The sequence below is a fragment of the Ovis aries genome, chromosome 18 (genome assembly GCF_016772045.2).
Source record: "Ovis aries strain OAR_USU_Benz2616 breed Rambouillet chromosome 18, ARS-UI_Ramb_v3.0, whole genome shotgun sequence".
NCBI lineage: Eukaryota > Metazoa > Chordata > Mammalia > Artiodactyla > Bovidae > Ovis > Ovis aries.
In genome coordinates, this window is record NC_056071.1 from 23,939,553 (window position 1) to 23,957,609 (window position 18,057).

General features: G+C 46.6%; 2 protein-coding genes across 4 annotated transcripts in view; one reads left to right on the plus strand and one right to left on the minus strand.

The window, feature by feature from the left end:
* Positions 1-2,427, plus strand: part of FAH (fumarylacetoacetate hydrolase) — a 32,653-nt gene extending 30,226 nt beyond the window's left edge. For all 3 annotated transcript variants that reach the window (XM_042235147.2, XM_015101934.4, XM_015101935.4), the window contains one exon: positions 2,170-2,427. In XM_042235147.2, coding sequence (XP_042091081.1) covers positions 2,170-2,249 — 80 coding nt within the window. In that variant the 3' untranslated portion in view covers positions 2,250-2,427. The remainder of the gene's footprint in view (positions 1-2,169) is intronic.
* A 9,758-nt stretch (positions 2,428-12,185) lies between these two features.
* Positions 12,186-18,057, minus strand: part of CTXND1 (cortexin domain containing 1) — a 48,441-nt gene continuing 42,569 nt past the window's right edge. Inside the window, exons 2-3 of the mRNA XM_027957129.3 lie at positions 16,884-17,024; positions 12,186-16,673 (exon numbers count right to left, since the gene is read on the minus strand). Of these exons, the coding sequence (XP_027812930.1) occupies positions 16,432-16,611 (180 nt within the window). The 5' untranslated portion in view covers positions 16,612-16,673; positions 16,884-17,024 and the 3' untranslated portion in view covers positions 12,186-16,431. The remainder of the gene's footprint in view (positions 16,674-16,883; positions 17,025-18,057) is intronic.

Genomic DNA, 18,057 nt, shown 5'->3' on the forward strand with positions numbered 1-18,057 from the left:
TTTAGAAAAGGCAGAGGAACCAGAGATCAAATTGCCAACATCCACTGGATCATTGAAAAAGCAAGAGAGTTCCAGAAAAACATGTATTTCTGCTCTCTTGACTATGCCAAAGCCTTGACTGTGTGGATCACAATAAACTGTGGAAAATTCTGAAGGAGATGGGAACACCAGACCACCTGACCTGCCTCTTGAGAAATCTGTATGCAGGTCAGGAAGCAACAGCTAGAACTGGACATGGAACAACAGACTGGTTCCAAATAGGAAAAGAAGTACATCGAGGCTGTATATTGTCACTCTGCTTATTTAACTTAAATGCAGAGTACATTATAAGAAATGCTGGGCTGGAGGAAGCACAAGCTGGAATCAAGACTGCTAGGAGAAATATCAATAACTTCAGATATGCAGATGACACCACCCTTATGGCAGAAAGTGAAGAGGAACTAAAAAGCCTCTTGATGGAAGTGAAAGAGGAGAGTGAAAAAGTTGACTTAAAGCTCAACATTCAGAAAACGAAGATCATGGTATCTGGTCCCATCACTTCAGGGCAAATAGATGGGGAAACAGTGGAAACAGTGTCAGACTTTATTTTGGGGGGCTCCAAAATCACTGCAGATGGTGATTGCAGCCATGAAATCAAAAGACGCTTACTCCTTGGAAGGAAAGTTATGACCAACCGAGATAGCATATTAAAAAGCAGAGACATTTCTTTGCCAACAAAGGTCTGTCTAGTCAAGGCTATGGTTTTTCCAGTGGTCATCTATGGATATGAGAGTTGGACTATGAAGAAAGCTGAGCTCCGAAGAATTGACGCTTTTGAACTGTAGTGTTGGAGAAGACTCTTGAGAGTCCCTTGGACTTCAAGGAGATCAAACCAGTCCATCCTAATGGAGATCAGTCCTGGGTGTTTGTTGGAAGGACTGATGTTGAAGCTGAAACTCCAATACTTTGGTCACCTGATGCAAAGAACTGACTCATTGGAAAAGACTCTGATGCTGGGAAAGATTGAGGGCATGAGGAGAAGGGAACGGCAGAGGATGAGATGGTTGGATGGCATCACCGACTTGATGGACATGGATTTGGGTGGACTCCGGGAGTTGGTGATGGACAGGGAGGCCTGGCACATGCTGCGGTTCATGGGGTTGCAGAGAGTCAGACGTGACTGAGTAACTGAACTGAACTGAGCTGACCCATCTCCCCAGGCTGCCTTCGATCTCATGCTATTTCCTCTGTTGAGCATGTCCTTTACATTGTCCCCCTCCTGGCGAACTCCTACCCACCCATCAAGCCCCCACTCAGGTGGGGTTCCCACCAGCAGCGAGCTCCCTCCTTTATTCTCCTGTGTCCTCCGCACTGCTCTCCCAGCACCTCATAGAGTTTTCTACTCTAAGTCATATTAGTTGGGCAGCTCCTGCTGAACGGACCCTTCTCAGGTACAGGGACAAGGGCCTCCTGCTGTCTGCCTTTCTGGAATTGATTGAATTTGTTAAACATCTGCTCTGGGAGAGGTGTCATGCTGGGGCTTCACCCAAGTGCGTCATTAAATCCTCACCACGCCGAGAGGAAAGGATTGCTGTTCCCATTTGTAGACAAGGGAGTAACTGAACTCAGAGGTTAAACACCTGCCCCCAGACCCCAGCTTATAATTCTCCTAGTAGCTGACATTGAGCATTCGCCCTGGGCCAAGTACTTCTGGGAGTTCTCTGTGTATTAACTCACGTCATCTTTGGAATAGTCTTGCTCAGTGGGTACTATCATTAGATCCATTTCACAGATGTGGAAACTGAGTTCCCAGGAGACCCAAGTAGGTAGAGGAGCCAGACTTTGAACCCTGGCCTCAGGCTAATTAGCAGACCTAATTAGGATTTGAACTCAGACTCACATAGGGCGAGTTGACCTCTGTTTCTTCCTTCACCTCTCAGGAGAGCCATCGCTCCATCCTTGCACTACTTTCTGGGGTCCCCACACTGGGATGGGCCTGGAGTTCCATCCTGGTGTTCTGCCCAGGTCCTGGGGAGGGTAGTTTTCTGTCGAATATACCTATTTATCATCCTGATGGTGCCTTTCTGCCCTGGGCCCAGCCGTGTGCTGACCAGTGCTGTGGCTGCCTGGGCGTTGGTTCCCTGAGCTTGGCGGCTCTGTGGCTGACCCCCTGTCCTCTCTCTGTTGCAGGGCACTGCCAGGGGGATGGGTACCGCATTGGCTTCGGCCAGTGTGCGGGGAAAGTGCTGCCTGCCCTCTCGGTCGCCTGAGGTCCTCTCTGCTCTCCCAGAAACACCAGACTGGCACGCCGCCCCCTACACCTCCCTGGGGGGATCAGGGGGCCCCCACTGTGGCTGTGGGCCTGGTTCTTCACTCAGTAATAAAGCTGTTGTGCTCCGTCTTCATGCTCTGAGCCTGGCATGGCTGTGCACAATGCCTACTCATGTTCTTGGTTTTTGTTCTGTTATTTCGTTTGTTTGCTTTTTTTTTTTTTTTACAGCCACACCATAGGCATGCAGAATTTCCCATCGCAGGGACTGAACCCATGCCCCCTGCATTGGAAGCTTGGAGTCTTAACCACTGGACTACCAGGAAGTCCTTGTGTTCTTGGTTTGACTTGGTGGGTCAAGGTGTGTACTGCTTCCTTGAGAGGCATTCTTTAACTTGTTTTTTGGTTTTTATTAGTGAGAGTGAGGTTCTGATGTTTTTCATCAGACATCCTGGGCCTCCTGGTATTTTCCGGAATATGGGAAAATAATGACACTTGTATTGGTGAAGAATTCTCCAAAGAAACAGAACCTACAGGAGATTTATAGGGAGAGAGGTTTATTTCAAGGAACTGGCTCAGGTGATTGGCCTTCCCAGGTGGCACTGTTGGTAAAGCACCTGCGTACCAACGCAGGAGACAGACGAGACATGGGTTTGATCCCTGGGTCATGAAGATGCCCTGGAGTAGGGCATGACAACCCACTCCAGGATTCTTGCCTGGAGAATCCCATGGACAGAGAAGCCTAGTGGGTCCATAGGATCGCAAAGAGTTGGGCACAACTGAAGCAACTTAGCGTGCACATGTGTGATTGTGGAAAGTCCAAAATCTGCAGGGTAAGGGTGGGTTGGGCAGCCCAAGCCTCAGGGAAGAGCTGCAGTGTGAGTCTGAAGGTATCCCCTGCAGAGTCCCTCCTCTTCCAGGGAGAGCAGGCCTTCTTCTCTTGAGGCTTCAGCTGACTAGATGAGGCCCACCCATATTAGAGAGGGTAATCTGCTTTACTCAAAAGTCACTGACTTCAGTGTTAATCTCATATGAAAAATACTTTCACAGCCACATCTAGACTAATACTGGACCAAATTTCTGGGTACTATGGCTCAGCCAAGTTGACACACAGAACATTTGTGGAGTCCTATCCCAAGGTCACAGGTGCGAGGTCTTATACCAAGGCCACAGACATGGAGCCCAGCACCAAGGTCATCTCTGGAACTGACTGAACCCCCTAGCCAAGGTTGCCGTGAGTCGCCCTGATCCTTACCGGCTAGCTCCCTGACTGGTAAAAATACCCACCCTAACCAATCACCTAATGCCACCCTTCCAGCAGGAATTTTCCTTGTCTTGAGACTATAAAAGTTGGCTACTGACCCATGAAAATGGCCGGCTCTCCCTTGAGCCAGCCCGCCGTTCTAACAGCATCCCGTGGGGTCTCCCTGGCCTGTCAGGAGGTCAGCCTGCTGTGCTTGCAGAGCTCACATCATCTCTGCTCTTTGTTCTTAATAAACTCGCTTCTTTCTGAAATGCTCTGTGTCTGGAAATTCTTTTCTGACCTAAGCTTAGACAGATTGTATTCATAGGTCCACCTCTGCCTGGCCAAGAATATACGTGGAGATTCACTTATGTCTCAGTATTTAGGAGAAATGAGTGAAGCCACAAACTATTAAATACTCTTTATTCTTCTCCCTTGGCCTACATGTTTTCATAATTACAAAACAAAAATATTTGCAAAGCTATGGTTTTTATATGATTGAAAATTCACCAAATATCAACGATAAATGAATATAATTATCATTGCCCTTGAAGAATATTAATGAGATGGCGACTGTGGGATGAGCACTAAAGATATATGAATTCATGAATTGCTATATCAATATTTTTAAAATAAAATTTTATTATTTAAGTTAGTTTTTCTTGCCTTAATTTCATTAGAATCACTAATTATACTCTCTTAAGCTATTCACATAATTTGGGTTTTATTGACAGACTAATATAAATGATGATAAAGTAAATTGAGTTACACTCAAAGTGTATGAAATGTAAATATTTTCAACACCTTAATGTTAAAAATTGAAACATTTATATTAATTTCCAGTTATTCTTTTTTAAAAAAGATTTTTTGATGGGGACCATATTAAAGTCTTTATTGAATTTGTTACAATATTGCGTGTGTTTCATGCTTTGGTTTTCTGGACCTGAGGCATGTGGAATCTTAGCTCCCTGACCAGGGATTGAACCCACAGCTCCTTCATTGGAAGGAGAAGTCTTAACCACTGGACCACCAGGGAAGGCTTCAATAATTTTTCTTTGACATTCAAAATTATCTATTAAAATTAAAAGGTAAGATACAAATTATAATTAAAGAACATTAACATCAAATTTATTTAAATCAAGTTGAAATGTTTAAATTTATTTTTAATTCAATTAAATCCTACTAAATACCTGTTATAAAAATAAAACTATTTACAATCCTAGTGTTCAGGGTCATCTGGTTGCAAAGTAAAGAGTTAGTATCACTCTCTGTTTATTTTATATAAATTAATATGAATTAGTTGACATTGCAAAATGAGCCCTAATTGCCATGTGCAACTGTTGTGGATGCCACGTCAGAACCACACATTGAAAAACAAGGAAATGAAGTTAGGGTAGGACTGAGAAATGACGCTGGGCAATCACCAGCTGCATTCATGCTGTAGGAAGTCATTAATGACCATCAGATTCTCTTTCCACAGTGCTTCTGCGGCCCTGCGCCCCCTGCAGGAGGGCGGAAGTGTCCATCGAGAGCGCTGGCACTGACCCACCACACAGCTGTGTGGCATTCACACGGCGCTCTTGTTTTGAGGGCATAACCCAGAGGTGTGAAGAGATGTTTCCCTGGGGCTTGAGTCCCAAGGAGATAGGGGCCCATGTGTTCTTTTTTTTTTTTTTTTTTTTTCACTTTCTGGCCACCACTTGGCATGTGAAATCAGTTCCCCGACCAGGGATGGAACTATTGTCCCCTGCGGTGAAAGCGCAGAGCCTTAACCACTGGACCGCCAGTGAAGTCCCCCCATGTGCTCTTGAGTACATTCATTTGTGTGTGTGTTTGTGAGAGGCCCTCTGGAGCATGGATCCCAGGGAAAGCCTACCTCCTCCCCAGGCCTACAGGCAATATTGTGCCTTTACCCACACTGTCTCAGATATCTTTTTGTGTAAATGAAGACACTTGAGGACTTCCCTGGTGGTCTGTGGTTAAGACTTCTTCCAATGCAGGGGTGTGGGTTAGATCCCTGGTCGGGGAATGAGGATCCCACATGCCTTATGGCCAAAAAGACAAAAACATGAAACAGAAGCAATATTGCAGCAAATTCAACGAAGACCTGGAAAATGGTCCACATCAAAAAAACCTTTAGATGAAGAGACTTGTTCATTTCACATAACTAGAGAGCGGTAGAACGGAGACGACTCCACAGGTTTGGACATCTAGGGCTAATTTTGAAACAGTGGTTGGAACCTTGATTTTGATCCTTGGAAGTTAACTTCTCAAGGCAGGGTTGTGCTTGACTTTGTGTTCAAACCCCTTTACACAGGTTGTTGTTTAATGACTTCAGTCGTGTCAGACTCTTTGCGGCCCCATGGACTATAGCCCACTGCTCCTCTGTCGATGGGATTTCCCAGGCAAGAGTACTGGAATGGGTTGCCATGCCCTCCTCCAGGGGATCTTCCTGACCCAGGATTCAAGCCTGCATCTTCTGCATTGGCAGGCAGGTTCTTTATCACTGAGCCACCAGGGAAACCCAGCACAGTAGCTGCTCATAAACATGTGTGGCATTGCATCACAGAGTTACCCATCTCATCACTATGAGCTCAATATGAAGCTCTTCCAAGTTATATTACAGCTGCATTTGGTAATCCAAGAGAAGGAAAAGGGCTTCCCAGGTGGTGCAGTGGTAAAGAATCCAGCTGCCAATGCAGGAGATGAGATTTGGGTTTGATCTCTGGGTCAAGAAGATCTTCTGGAGAAGGGAGTGGCAACTCCCTCCAGTATTCTTGTCTGGGAAATCCCATGGACAGAGGAGCCTGTTGGGCTACAGTCCATGAGGTCACAGAGAGCTGGACACGACTGAGTATCTGAGCAGAGCAGAGAAAGAAAAAATCGTGTGTTTAAGGGTGGTCACTGCAGCACTCCTGATGTAGTCCAAGTTTCAGCCCTGTGGGTGTCATCCCATCACAGCCCTGTGGAGTCATGCTTTCCTTAGTGTCTATTCATAGGAAGCCGGAGTCCCCATTCCATCTTCAAGGTGACACCCAATGTTTCCCCGCTTAATGGACTGACTGATATGAAATGGGGCTGACTTGTAATATTTGTTGTTGTTTAGTTGCTCAGTCATGCTGACTCATTTGTGATGCCATAAACTGTAGCCTGCCAGGCTCCTCTGTCCATGGGATTTCCCTTCCAAGAATACTGGAATGGGTAGCCATTCCCTTTTCCAGGGGATCTTCCCGACCCAGGGATCAAACACTCATCTCCTGCATTTGCAGGTGGATTCTTTACCACTGAGCCGCCTGGGAACCCCCCCAGAAACAATACAAGAATGCAAAAACCAGATTTAGCACTACAATATTTTACGACAGTAGAAGGTAGCTGGAGATTCTACATGCTATCAAACAATATGATACATGACCCCTAGGGGAGGAGTATGATTACTGGGAGGAGGCGTGGATTAATCAGCTGCTTCTCTGTGTAGTCAGGCTGAAGGATTCTGAGTTCCCTGGTCCCTCTTAATGACTGTATTAGGCCAGAGGACACCCCTTTTCTTGGAGCAGTGAGTACAACAGAACCTAGTGAGGTTACCCTGTTCTTGGTGCAGAAGGGAGGAGAGAGAGTGGACCAAACGTCATAAGAAGCCTGAGAGGCATCAGTGACTGACACTGATCCCCTCTCCCAGATAGTTAACAGTTTGAAAGTCGGTTCAGAAGCTCTCGCTGGGCCATGCCTACGATCTGCTGGCAGGAAGAGCATCCGGGGCTCCATGCAGGTTCCTCTCCCTCTGTTCCTCCAGCCCTGCTGGTCATCCTTCCCTGTCCTGCTGTGTCTTGGGAGGAGGAAGACCTCCATGGATGACGTCACCCAGGCACCCGCCCTCTGGCTTCTGCCTGGGCTTCGGTCAAGGGGGCACAGGCTGAGGGTGGAATGTAAGAGGAGAAAGAAGGCAGGGGCACCCACGCCCCTCACTCCTTCCCTGCTGGGCTAGGGTTTGGGTGGCTCTGTGCCAGCATCTCCCTGCCTACCTGTGGCTCAATAACATTTGCTTGTTTCTGGTTCCACTGTTCCTTCCCTAAGCAAGAGCTGCCAGTGGCTTCTCGTGGTCATCAACCCTGAACTAGCCACCATCCTTTCTCTCTCTCTTTTATTTATATTTTCAACATTTTTTATTGAAAAATAGTTGGTTTACCAGGTTGTGTTTAATTTCTGCTGTATAGCAAAGTGACTGTTACACATATACATGTGTGTGTATATATATATATATATATATTGTTTTTCATCCTGATTTATTACAATCTACTGAGTATAGTTCCCTGTGCTATACAGTAGGACCTTTTTGCTTATCCATCCTATAGATTTTAGTTTGCACCTGCTAATCCCAAACTCCCAGTTCTTCCCTCCCCTATTCTCTCTCCCACAAGAGAGATTCTTGGCAACCACAAGCCTGTTCTCTATGTCTGCAAGTCTGTTTCTGTTTTGTAGATATGTTCATTTGTGTTGCATTTTTAAACCCTGCCTACATTTTCGAAAATAGTCCCTAAATTAGACCCTCTTCAATCAATCAAACCCTCTTCAGTTGCTTCCTGACTAATAAAGCCATTGGTACCAGGAGTGGCGTCAGGAAACAGGCTCTGAAAATAACATGCTGGAACTGGGTTTCTTGCATATTAGATGACCACAGAGTAACCTCCTGACTGGGGGGAGGGGGCAGGACATGAATATTCTATATTGTGTAATGCTATCAGTTATTGGCGTATTATCAGTGTTGGCATAGGATGGAGTGCAGGTTGAGAGTAAAACACTAGGAGAAGAGTTATTGGTGGGACTTCCCTAGTGGTCCCCTGGCTAAGGCTCTGTGCTCCAAATGCAGGGAGCCCACGTTAGATCCCTGGTCAGGGAACCAGATCACACAAGCCACAACTAAAGATTCCACACGCCGCAGTGAAGACTGAAGACCCCGTGTACAGCAATAAGACCTGGCACAGCTAAATAGATGAACAAATATTCTTTGAAAAATCACTGGCCCTTAGTTGCTAGGGGAATAGTGATGATTACATGGATTCTAGGATGGGTGGGCTGCTCTTGATTGCCCTGAAGAGTTTGCAGAAAGAGGAAGATAAACTCCAAGTCTTGAATTCATGACTGGAGTGTCAGATGGAGAAGCAGAAGGCATGCATGCAGTGGTAAAGTGACTTTCCTCGGCTGTAGGACAGACGAAGGTCTGGCTTGCAGAGCTGCGGTGCCAGGGAACCGTGCAATGCCAGGTAATTGTGTGTGTCAATAAAGTCTCTTAGCTGAGGCAAGGACCTTGAAACTTGTTAAAAATGCAAATTATAGGACTTCTATTTTGCTGTACAGCAGAAATGACACAACATAGCAAATCAACTACACTTTAAAAAGTAAACAACCCCCCCAAAAAAAATTTATAGTACTTTGTTTGACAAATTAAAGGACAGACAACAAGATCCACTGAATTAAACACTCTGGGGTGGGAGTCCAGAAACTGTGTTAGAACAAACTTTCCAAGTGATTTTGATGCATGCTAAAGTTTGAGAACCACTGTACCAGAAAGTACTTTCTGCTGCATCCCGATCAATAAAGATAATAAAAAGAGTCACCTTCGTCAGGCAGGAGGTGGTGGCACACCTTAATTGTATTCCCTCCAGGGTTTGCCCGCTCTTCTTTGTTGTATTGTGTGGGACCCCGATCATCTTGTTAACCCACTGCGCCTCACGAATGGCTGCTATACTGATGCTTGTGCTCAGTCGTGCTGTGCTGATGACATGGTGCTAACTGCCTCTGCTGAGTGGAGTGCACATGGGCGTGCCAGAAGGTGAGAGCAAACCCCTATGGACTGGCAGGAGGATTCTTTACCACGGAGCCCCCTGGGAAGCCCATCTCCAATGTATACTAACGATAATTAAAATGAACAAGTGAATATATCTCTTACTTCTTAAAATGAAAATTTTCATTCCAAATAAAATTCGCTTTTGCTGCTTCCATGGGGAAATGATTTGTTCGCACAGATCCTGCTGTCTCTTAAAGCCCACTCCCTGGAGCCATCTTTCAGGCCACGTTCAACACTAGCCCTTCTGATCTGAATAGAAGATCTCCTTTAGGGTTTCTCATGACTTGGCTTCAAGTGTGTGCTCTAGTTTAACATGGAAAGTCTTCAGCAGCCATGTGTCTGTCTTTCTCTCCACCCCCCGTTTGAAGGCAGGGACCCCCAGGCACCTCTCTTCTCTGTTCTGGTGCAGAGGGGGTGCTCAGTGGCCGGGCAGTAAGGATGGCAGCCCTGTCTCTAGTTTCTGCCATCACCCTGTGTCTGGAAGACTCGATGGGTAGCAGGCACCGCCAAGGTCAGTGTGGGGCCTCTGCATGTGCCCTCCATATTGCAGAAATTTCTTGGGTTCCAGCGGCTGGGGGCATGTTGGGATATCCCCTCTTAGGTGAGAAACCTGGCTTCCTTGTGCCATCCACTATGAAGAAAGAGGCTCAGTGGTTTATGAACCTCTTTGGGGTTTTGAGCAGTGTGTAGCATCTTCGTGTGTACCACTCTGCTGCATGTACTGGGTGCATCCTAAGGTTGCTATGTTTTCTTATAATTTAATTTTTATTTTTTGGCTGGAGGATAATTGCTTTGCAATGTTATATTGGTTTCTGCTGTACAACGTGAATCAGTCCTAACTATATATGTGTGTGTATATATATATATATTATATTCATATATATATATATATATCCTCCCTCTTGAGCCTCCCTCCCACCCCCCACCCCACGCTGAGATCATCCTGTAGGCATCTGGGTCTCCTCATCTTGCATTAGTTGGCAGAGAAGGGGACCACTGAGCTGTTCAGGGCAATTTATTCCAGCATCTGAGGGGAAATGGGGACAATGTAACACAATGGGGACGAGGAAGACTGGCTGTAGAACCCAGGGCTTCACTGGAGATTCTCTAGTTGCTTCTCATCCCATATCCCTATTCTGTAGGTCTAGGCTGGGGGCATGAATTTATTTACTATCTTGGGGAATGAGGTAATTAATTAGCTATCTGGAGGCATGCATTTATTTAATATCTGGAGGCATGAATTCATTTACTTATTATCTGGGGGATTAATTAATTAATTAGTTAATTATCTGGGGGCATGGATTTATTTATTTGCTATCTGGAGAGAAGAATTTATTTATTTATTATCTGGAGGCACGAATTCATTTATTTATTATCTAGGGGCTTGATTTTATTTATTATCTAGAGACAGGAATTTATTTATTACTTGGGGCTTGAATTTATTATCTAGAGGCATTAATTAATCAATTATCTAGGGGGGCATGGATTTATTTACTTATTTATGGTCGAGCTGTGCAGCACATGGGATCTTAGTTCCCAAACCAGGGCTCGAACCCAAACCCCCTGCATTGGAAGCTCAGAGTCTTAACCTCTGGACCACCAGAGAAGTCCCAGTACTGGTTAGTTTCCATTTGCTCCGTTTCACTAATATATGTGAACCCTGTCACCCAGAGTTCCCTGTCCTTTTGCTTCTGTTGTTTTTGGCTGCTGGGACAGGAGACTAGAGGGCAGAGGGTGAGAATCTTATTCTTTTCCCACTAAGCTGCGCTTTGATTGGCTGCCTGTAGCCATGGCTTTGGTTGGGGGGGAGTCCTCGTCCAGTAGCTTCTGGGGACAACCTCTCCTCCTTTTTTCTGGATAAAGTGGTGATGGACTTGCACTGTGGATCATCCATGGGTATTTTGTCCCCTTCTTTTGTTTCCCTTGACTCTGACAACCTCTAAATATTCCATCATTAAACTGTCTTCATGGAATGCTTTGGGGGTACATCTCTCTCCTGCTAGGATTCTGAGTGATACAGGTCCCCAAGACAAACTCCTCAGCATGGAGGAAGTATCTTAGCCGGCAATGACCAAGGACCTATGGATTCAGGGCTGACAAAGCTGAGGCTGTCTGTCCTTTTGGACACAGCCAGCCTGGTGTACTGTTTGGACGGAATGACTGGGTATGTGAACGTGGACCAGGGAGCTCGGCTCAAGTGCCTCTCAGCATACTGGGCCATAAGCAAAGAGGGCACTGCAGGCTGTCCTCCTTCACACACTCAGGACTGTGGATGTGGAAACACACTTGTGGACACGCCAGGCTTTGAAATCTCCCCACCTGATGTTTTGAAGCAGAACCAGCTCCTTTTGGATTGGGTTAGCCTCAAATTCTGTGGCAGTTTTACAGGAGAGGGAGTCATGGGTGTTTCAATTCCATAAGAAGGGACTTCCCTGGTGGTCCTGTGGCTAAAACTCTGCACATCCAGTGCAGCGGGGAAGGTTCCATCCCTGATCCTGCTTGCAGCATGGCATGGCCACCCCCATTGCCGCTAAAAAAAAGAGTAGCAATTCAATAAGAACATGTAGATATTTGAGCAACTAACTGGAAAAAACGAAACAGAGTTGATGGAAATTGATAGACCAGGCGGGTAAAACTAGTGTCCTCTTAGTCATACCAGCCTGTCTGAGCATTCTCAGGGCTCATGTTTCTGCTAGGGACCGTCACTGGTTTCTTGCTTCTGCTGTTTTTCTCTACATCACCCTAGCGTGACATCCCTTTCCAGATAACATTCCTTCACATCACCCACTTCCCAGATATCTTTTTCCCCAGATGTCTTTATTCCCCCACAAACACCACGGCCACAAGGTGGATTGTGTATCAGACTTTATTGAAAGTTTGCGGTAACAGGAAGGGACTGGAGCAGAGCACAGAACAGGCAACAACTTAAAATCAACCACCAAACACCACTGTCTGGAGACCCCATCACCTATACCCTGCAAGGGGACTTTTTCTCTGATCATATTTTGCCTTAAATCCTGGGTTGAGGTCAACACCTCTTTCTCTCTGATGCTTTTCATTTTCTCTCTGCCAGCTTCCAGTCTTCAAAAATTCTCTCCATTTCTTTTGCTGAACAGTTTACCTCTCCATCCCAAGCCCTAACTTCATCTCAGCCAGCTACAAACTGGCTAAGATGCTCTGATGACAAAGGACCATCTCCTCCATCCTTTAGCAGCTAAAGCAACAACAAAAGCTTGACTTTTCAGTTGGGTTTTCCCTTATTATGATCAAATATTTAGATGGCTTTCCTTCCTCCGTGTGTCTCTAAGGTGCGGCAGCTGTCATTTAAAATTTATTATCCACCATCTTGAGTAAGCCCCAGGGTTCATCATATCTGTCTTAAGCTTTCTTTCTTTCTTTTTATTTTGCAACATGTATACTAGGGAAAAATGAAAGCAATCCAAATACTTAACAACAGGATTCTGGATAACTATGCACGTGCACGAGATGGTACGGTTTATAGCCACTAACATGATAAACAGAAGACTGTAGCAGGAACATGCTTGTGAAGAAATGTTATGAGATACTGATGAAAATGTTGTAACAGAAGGCTTTTATGAAAAAATATATTTTGCATGTGGACGAAGATGAGAAGGGAACACAAGAACATACAATGGAAATCACTACTATCTGGAGGCTTAGAATAGGAGTGATTTTGAAATTTTCCATCTTTTGCTGAAATGTTATTATTTCCCTTTGCCACCAAAAAAGTCACAAGAGATAGGGTGGGAAATATTAGCAACTCTAGGAGTGAGAAAGAAATAAGTGAGACCAGAGGACCCCCAGGGCAGTGCTTCTCAAACTAATTGATCATATCCTTCTCTAAAAACATATTGAAGCATTTAATTAATGTGTGTGCATGCTCAGTCACATCCAACTTTTTGTGACCCCCTGGAGTGTAGCCTGCGAGGCTCCTCTGTCCATGGGATTCTCCAGGCAAGAACACTGGAGTGGGTTGCCATTTCCCCTTCCAGGGGATCTTCCCAATTCAGGGAAAGAACTTGAGTTTCCTGCATTGGCAGGAGGATGCTTTACCACTGTGCCACCTGGGAAGCTCACGTTTGTGCATAGAAATCACTCAGTGGATCTTGCTAAGAGATTTCTGGGCTCCACCTGCAGAGCTTAGAGTTCTGGAGGTCTGGAGTGGGGGTCCATGATTTTGGATTTCTAGCAAGTTCCTCATTGTTGCAGGTGCTATTTGTCCTTCATCAGGGTTTGAGTACTACAGCCCTCAGGCACCTGTTGTTCACTCCTTAGAGCTCTAAAATATCTCGAAGTGAGGTCTTCAAGACCTCTGGTTCCTCAGGATCTTTGCCGATTGGGAGTTGGTTCTGATTGGCACTGTAAATCCATGCTGATGAGCTTTGCACAGAAGTGCTTGGTGTCTCTGAGGTAGGCTGCGGAGTGAAGGCTGCTGCTGGGCCTGAGGCAATGCACAGGGTCCTTGCTCTAGATTGTTCCCTCAGACGGAGCCTCCAATGCATTTCAGTCCACTGCCTTTGCCAGCTGTCCCTTACTGCATCCCACACAGTGGAGGGTGGCATGGGGAACAGCTGGAAATGCCCTGGAATGCCACCTGAACAGCGGTGCCCTTGTTCACTTTCAAGGTGGTTGCCTAGTGGTGACGGTGCTTTGGAAAGCTATTTCCCAGGTGAGCCGGGATGGGGTGGTACTGATGGCGGGGATGCAGGTGATGGGAAGGGAGCCTTGAGCTTCTTCCCAGCTGCAGGGCACTTCTGAGGCAGATGGCAGGAATGCCTTAGAGGCATAAAATAAATACCTTCAGAATCATGGGGTGTTCAGGTGGTCTCATTTACCTTTATATTGTGTTTGCAGGATTACTGATGACAATGATGATTACATAAATTAGTAGACACCATATTCCTTGAGGTGAGGTGCTGGGTGGGAGAGGTTGCTGTGAACGTTTCCTCTGACCAGGTCCTGGCTGGGAGGTCTGGCCTTTCAGAAGGGCCCTGGGAACTGAGGAAAACCCAGGGTTCCAGGTTCCTCTGAGATAGGGGAACCCAGACCCCTCATTCTCCCAGTTCAGACCCCTGGCTTCTCCTGGGGGTGGTAAAAATCAAGAAAAGACATGAATGTTTGCCCATGTTCTCTCATTTCATCCTCACAACAACCTTGCGAGGTAGATGTTATTCCCTCATTTTACAGATGAGGAGATTAGGGATCAGAGAGGCTGAGTTATTTGGGATCACAGGGCAAGAAAGTAGAGGAGCTGGGACTCGGGACCAGGTTTGTGGACTCTGGTCCAGTATTCTTGCTGCAAGGTCGTAGATTTAGGTGATGGAGTGTGAGGGGGGTGAGAAGGGTGGGAAAAGAGGGAAAGGAGTCATTATAATCAACAACTTATTCCTTGTCTCCCCCCACGGCACATTTACATTCCAAGCACTCCCCCTCCTGCCCTTTCATTCACATGAGGCTTACACAAAACAAAAGGGCAAGGTTTTTCCTCCTCCTTTATACAACGAGGGAGGGAGGTGCAGAGAGGTAAGCTGATTTGCTCAAGGTCACACAGCCTTAGAGTGACAGACCAGAGTAGAAGCCAGGTCTTCCTGTCTGATATTCATCTCATATACTGTGTGCTCTCAAGAGGTCACTGGATGAAATAATTTCTCATGAAGAATAGTAGGGGAAAAAAGAAACATATGACCAACAGAGATAATTATTACACCATGACCTATCCACCAATGGAATACTCTGCAGTCAGTAAAAATGATGGCTATAACCAGCCTAGACAGCATATTCAAAAGCAGAGACGTTACTTTGCCAACAAAGGTCCGTCTAGTCAAGGCTATGGTTTTTCAAGTAGTCATGTATGGATGTGAGAGTTGGCCTATAAATAAAGCTGAGCGCTGAAGAATTGATGCTTTTGAACTGTGGTGTTGGAGAAGACTCTTGAGAGTCCCTTGGACTGCAAGGAGATCCAACCAGTCCATCCTAAAGGAGATCAGTCCTGGGTGTTCATTGGAAGGACTGATGTTGAAGCTGAAACTCCAATATTTTGGCCACCTGATGCGAAGAACTGACTCACTTGAAAAGACCGTGATGCTGGGAAAGATTGAGGGCAAAAGGAGAAGGGGATGACAGAGGATGAGATGGTTGGATGGCATCACCGACTTGATGGACATGGGTTTGGGTAGACTCTGGGAGTTGGTGATGGACAGGGAGGCCTGGCGTGCTGTGGTTCATGGGGTCACAAAGAGTCGGACACAACTGAGCGACTGACCTGAACTGAAGAGAGTTTGATGACATGAGAAAGTGTTCATGCTCTATATATGAAGCAATGTAACACCATGCACACAGTTTGACTATTGAAAAATATATGTAGAAATACTGAGAGAAAATATATCAAGATGGCAGCTTTGGGGAAGTGGAATTATAAGTATTATTTTCCCCTTCTATTATTTTTCCAAACTTCTAAAATACACATTTCATTTATAACAGGAAAAAATATACCCTTCTATATTCTAGTTTTAAAAAAATATTGTTGGGAAGCAGCCGCTGTGCCTTTCGTGAATTTGAATCCATCTGCTTCCCTGGGTCACCACCCTGGCTCCACTGCCAGCCCATTGGGAAGGGGCTGGGTTTCAGGTGGATGTCTGTGCTGTGCAACCCTGGGGCTAGTACCTGTGCTACTTGGCATGATCAGGGCAAGGGTCTTCTCAAAACTGGACCACTGTTATATGATCTGTCCTGTAACCAATGCCAAATGGGGTTTGGGATCCAGGGAAGGTGACCGCCCATAGTCTCACACTGAGTCCCCAGCCTGGAACCCAGGCCTACTGACTCATGGATCTCTCATCCCCAGACTGCCTGGCCGTGGTACTGCCCACAGCATCCCACGCATCTCAACCTGCTGCTCGTGTGGGAGTGGACAAGGCTAAGGTGAACCTTCTCCATCCCCAGTAGCCAAATCTGTTCCCGCCTGCCTCCAGGCGCTGGCAGGCTGGTGGCCAGGGGACGGAGGTGTGTCCCGGGGCAACCTCGTCCAGGGAGCGCCAGGGTCTCGGCCCCTCCCCACTGCCCCTGCCCGCCCGCGCCTCAGTCGTCCAGGTGCTGCTCCTCCCAGGTGGATGTGGGGATGGCGCTGTAAGGGTCCATGATGACCTTGGCGCAGCGGATGATCATCACGACGAGGAACAGGCAGAGGAAGACGAAGCAGGCCAAGGTCAGTCCTTTGTCCACATCCACGTAGACGGGCTCAGGTGTGGGGTCCTCCATCTCTCAGTGGCGGCTTCGGGCTCCTCCTCTGGTGCAGGGTTGACTGGTACCATCTTCCACCCCTGCAGAAAGCCAGGGCACTGCAGATCAGAGGGTCATGCCCACTTGCCTGCGGTAGGGGTAGGGGTTGGGAGCAGAGCACAACCCTGGGTTCTTATACGTCCCCCTGGAGTGGAAGTTGGCTCCTTCCCCTTCCCTCTTGCACATGAGAGCTGAGACCTCGTGCCTTGTTTTCAGATGCCCACTGAGGTCTCTTCCCAGAGGGCACTCACCTGCTGGTCAGAGTGTTCACCACTTCATAAGGGCCACTGGGTGGGCATGCACCCTGGGTGTGGCTGCTTCAGGAGGGAGGAGGGGATGACCAGACATCACAGCTGGAAGCCAGAGAGAGCAGGGGCCCAAACTGGCAGCAGCTGAAACAGAACAGGACAGAAGAAGGCTGGTTACTTCCCACGACACCCAGACTTGGGCTGGACTGGCAGAAAAGTCTGGCCTGGAGAGTTCCTGCCTGGGCATTGTGGTGGGAACAGTCACACTTTACACCAATGCTTTTTTTTTCTTTCCGTCTCTCTTCTAAAAAATATCACATTAAAAATTGTGATAAAATAGACATAACATAAAATTTCCATGGTGACCATGGTCAAGTGCACAGTTCAGTGGCTTTAGGACATTCAAATCGTTGTGCAGCCACCACCACCGTCCGTCTCCAGAGCTCTCTTCAACTTGCAAAGCTGAAACTGTGCCCATGAAACAACTGGGATGAACTGGAAGATTGGCATTGACGTATGTACACTATCGATTCTGTGTATAAAATAGATAACTACTGAGAACCTATTGCACAGCACAGGGAACTCTACTCAGTGCTCCGTGGTGACCTGAATGGGAAGGAAATACAGAACAGAGGGGATACGTGTATAAGCAAGTCTGATTCTCTTAGCTGTAGAGCAGAAACTAACACAACATTGTGGAACTATATTCCAATAAACATTAATTAAAGGTAAAATAAAAAGACAACTGTAAAAAATTGTTGTAAAGTATACATAATATAAAGTTTCCCAAAGTGACCACGGTGAGGTGCACAGCTCAGTGGCTTCAGGGCTGTGCTTCACAGCTGGACTCAGTCTGGCCTCTCAAACACAGACTGAAATCCTCGGCTCAGCGTCTGCCCTAAGCTAACATCAGAGACCCTGCACCGATGATAAAAGTCAGACCTTGGAAAAATTGGCTGGTGACTCTCCCCTGTCTTGTCTGGGGCCAGAACTGGGCCCTATAACCTGGCAACGTGCCCCAGAGGAAGGTTATCAGCATTTTCTGGATCCTTCGGCTGGGATGAAAGCCAAGAGCGGGGATGCAAAGAACAGATTCTTCCACCCTCCAGATGGTGTGCGTTGATTAACGTTAATTACAGGGCGGGCACACATCCCTTCCAGCCCCGCTTCCAGTGAG